The sequence below is a fragment of the Anoplopoma fimbria genome, chromosome 1 (genome assembly GCF_027596085.1).
Source record: "Anoplopoma fimbria isolate UVic2021 breed Golden Eagle Sablefish chromosome 1, Afim_UVic_2022, whole genome shotgun sequence".
Taxonomy (NCBI): Eukaryota; Metazoa; Chordata; class Actinopteri; order Perciformes; family Anoplopomatidae; genus Anoplopoma; species Anoplopoma fimbria.
In genome coordinates, this window is record NC_072449.1 from 8,687,009 (window position 1) to 8,690,772 (window position 3,764).

A 3,764-nucleotide genomic window follows, 5' to 3' on the forward strand; every position below is an offset into this window, starting at 1 on the left:
GAGCAGGAGGAGCTCCAGTAATGGATTTAGTAGCATGGATGTATTTATCATGTCATTTTTATTGACTCCATATACCCATTTGTTTTACCTGCGACAGTTATTTCCCTGTATTGATGACACCTACAGTTACAGCTACAGTCTTGTCTCAATGGGTGAATCTAAAGCACTTTGTTTCTTTAAATACATTTTGAGACAGTTGAGTTGAGTTTGCCTAGTTACCCAACTTCAATACGTTCACGGAACTGACCAAAGTAATTAGTAGCACCGTGCTCAAATGGTAATAATAATTCATCCTCTGGACATCATTACAGTTAGGAGCAAAGTGGAGACCGACACACTGACAAAAGCATGGCTTTAAAAGGTTTACATTTTTTTGTACAAAATTCTTTTATAGTTCTCGAAGTAAAGAAATCATAAAAAGTATTGTTGTTGGACCAAAGGTATTGTATCGGCACTTAAAAACAATACCCAGGACTGATGTTTGGCACTGACTTTATCCTGTGTGTCAAGAAAACTAACCTTATGAGCATGTATAGCTCACATTGTTTGTTTTAGGTGCTGAAAAGATCAGATATTCATTTTCAATGAAGCAATGTTTCCTTCAGTTAATTCCTTGTTCTTGACTTTGCGCCTTCCACCTCCAGTTATAGTTTAGTTTAGGTGCTGATTTTGAGAGAAGAACCAGACTGAAAACATAATATTATCATGGCATCTACAACCTTATTCTCTCCTTGTATGATGTTGTTACTGCCTTTATTCATGTGTTAACATTCATGTGTTGTTACAGTAAAAGTATCTGAAAACAATGGAGCGAACCACACAAACAAACTAAACCCTTATACATACATAAAAAAAATTACTGTATTTTGATTTTTTTTATTGTTGCATATTTGCCCGGACAACTATATTTTCAGATTCTTTTGTCCATACACTTTCATAAATAAACACTGCAGTGCTGACATTTACACCACACATCCTCATCCACTGTGTGCACACACTGAAAGCGATACTGTTGAGAGACCCTGCAGCAAAATGCTCGACTTACCTCCGTTTGACACCGCTTATAGAATTGCTGGAAAGCACACAACATAAATACCATCCTCACACACACACACACACACACACACACACACACACACACACACACACACACACACACACACACACACACACACACACACACACACACACACACACACACACACACACACACACACACAGTGATCCATATGCAGGCAGACACTTGGATGTGCAGTAATCAAACACGAACATTCTTCTCAGCTTTGCAGTTTTCAGTCATTTTCCTTCTCTTGATTCCAATCTCTGCACACCTCCCCCATCTTGTCCATCCATCCTCCTCTCGTTTGCTTTGATTTGCAGCTGCATGTGGGGGTTGTATGTACAGTGTGTGAGGGGATTTGGGGAAAAAAAAACATTACTTTATGTCAGCATATAGGACTATATGTTTCTGACTTTTGCATAATGTTTGTATGACTGTGCATTTACAGAAAACGATATAACGGCACTTGAAGACAGCTAATTAGATTCACCAGTTGCAGTGCACTGTATATGCTGTCTTCAATATATAGTTAATTTTAAAGTGCGGCAGTACTAATGGACATAGAGCCAACAGATATTTTTTGCTTGTGTATTCGTCCTTAAAAAAGAGAGGAGAGACCAGAAGAAGAGTGAAAGAAGAAGAAAAATGAATGCAGAGAATAGTGTGCAGAGGGAATAAAGGGTCACAGCTTGGCTGCATGGAAATTATTGGATAGAAAGAGAGGGCAGACACCTTCAAAAGTGGTTGACAGGAGAGAAAAGAGTGAGAGGTAGAGTGGGTGCTACACAGAGAGAGAGAGAGAGATAAAAGAGTGTGTGTTGCACTACATGCCTCTCGGTTCCCTGAAGGTGTGCTGTCGGCTAAGAAGCTGCCCTGCTGAGACTTAAGAAAAAACAACAGGAAGAACAAAAGAAGAGCGGAGCTTCCAAATATCAGACCGAGAACAAATATCAGAGACTGGGGGAGAAGAGGGGGAGAGGAGTGAAAGAGGTGTGTGGAGGGGGGGGGGAACTGGGGCACGAGCACATTAGTGATATGCATTAACATCTTCAGGCATGAGTGCTGAAGAGAGTGAGGAAGAGGGAGGAGATGAAGAGCGAGGACAGGAGCACAAGAAGTGATAAGAGGGGGGAAAGTGCTGATGGCAGAGGTGTGCTGGTCCCTCCCCTTGTTTCCTCCTTCCTCACTGACCCTGTCTCCTCCTCCTCCTCCTCCTCCTCCTCCTCACTCTCTCCCTCTCTTCACACAGGCAGACCAGGGACAGCAGAGCGCCCGGGCTGCATCTCTCTCTCTCTCTCTCTCTCTCTCTCTCTCTCTCTCTTCCTCTCTCTCTCTGCCATCCCTCCACTCTCTTCACCGGCTCATCTGTTTGTCATTCGGCAGCTGAAACCCTGTTAGAGCTCGGCGTCAGAGGCAGGACGCAGGAGCAGGGAAGAATTGGGGATCCCTCAAGAACTCAAAGAGTCTTTTGTTCCTTTCATGCTTTTTCATGATTGACCTGTTCCACTGAATCTACTCTTCAAGGAAAGACTTTAAATGGAAGACTTGATGTGAGAGAAAAGAAAAGAAAAAACACACACAGAGAGAGAGCTAAAGCTTGTGCAGCTTTATTTTTGCCTTATTGGACTAAGTGATGCAAATGGAGACACAGCGTCTGGAAGTGAGCAGCTGAAGACTTAATCCATCTGGTAGGAAAAAAGAAAAGCTGCAGAAAGGGAGCAGGAGATCGTGAACACAGAGGACCAGACGCTGAACTAAGAGATCTAAAACAAAACACTTTGTAGGACTTCAGGGTCCCCCGTCAGTCTCCATCTCCACTCCTTCGGTCCCATCCTTACTTTTTCCCCCTCACATCTCGGGCTCCACTCCCCCCACCACCCCCCGACCGAAGCTCAGCCATGCAGGTGTCCATCGCCTGCACAGACCACAACCTGAAGAGGGGCAATGGGGACCACAGCAAGCAGAGCGCCACCAGCCCCAACGTGGTGAACCAAGCCCGGGCCAAGTTCCGCACCGTGGCCATCATCGCTCGCAGCTTCGGCTCCTTCACTCCTCGGCACATTTCACTCAAGGAGTCCACAGGGAAACACACGGGCATGAAGTACAGGTGTGTGTGTGTGTGTGTGTGTGTGTGTGTGTGTGTGTGTGTGTGTGTGTGTGTGTGTGTGTTTTTTTTTTTTTTATCCCTTCACGTTTGTGTGTGTCTGTATTTCTTTTCTTGTCCACCCCATATCAGCTGCTACATATTCATTACTCTTTAATGTTGCTGCTCAATATTTAATTAGAACTGAGTGGTCAACACACTTGAATGCAACTTAATTCCTTTAAACCTTTTCAGAGTAAAAGAGTTTAAACGATAGTATTTTAAAAGAAAAAAAGTACACGCTACCTAGAAAAACCCCTCTTATTGACTTGGCAATAATTCATTATTGTTAATCAACTTTTAGTGGAATTGTATCAGGATAACACAAATTGTACATTGATATCAGAGATATATCTTTATCAATATCTTAACACTGATATCAACCATATTAAAGACTACTAATGTTGACATTTCTTATGTAGTGCTTTAAATAGTAACTGGGAAAACCGCTTTAAATCTTGTTGATGACTCACTGCCTTCCTGAAAGCCACAGAATTCCCCTTTCTACCTTTAAAATCCTCATTAACGTGCCTTTTGTTGCCGTCATATTGTGTCATCTCA

The 3,764-nt window shown here is 42.8% G+C and overlaps 1 protein-coding gene across 1 annotated transcript in view; it reads left to right on the forward strand.

The window, feature by feature from the left end:
- Window positions 1-2,958: 2,958 nt before the first annotated feature.
- kcnab1a (potassium voltage-gated channel subfamily A regulatory beta subunit 1a) overlaps window positions 2,959-3,764 on the forward strand; it is a 62,130-nt gene continuing 61,324 nt past the window's right edge. The window contains exon 1 of the mRNA XM_054626518.1: window positions 2,959-3,167. Coding sequence (XP_054482493.1) covers window positions 2,959-3,167 — 209 coding nt within the window. The remainder of the gene's footprint in view (window positions 3,168-3,764) is intronic.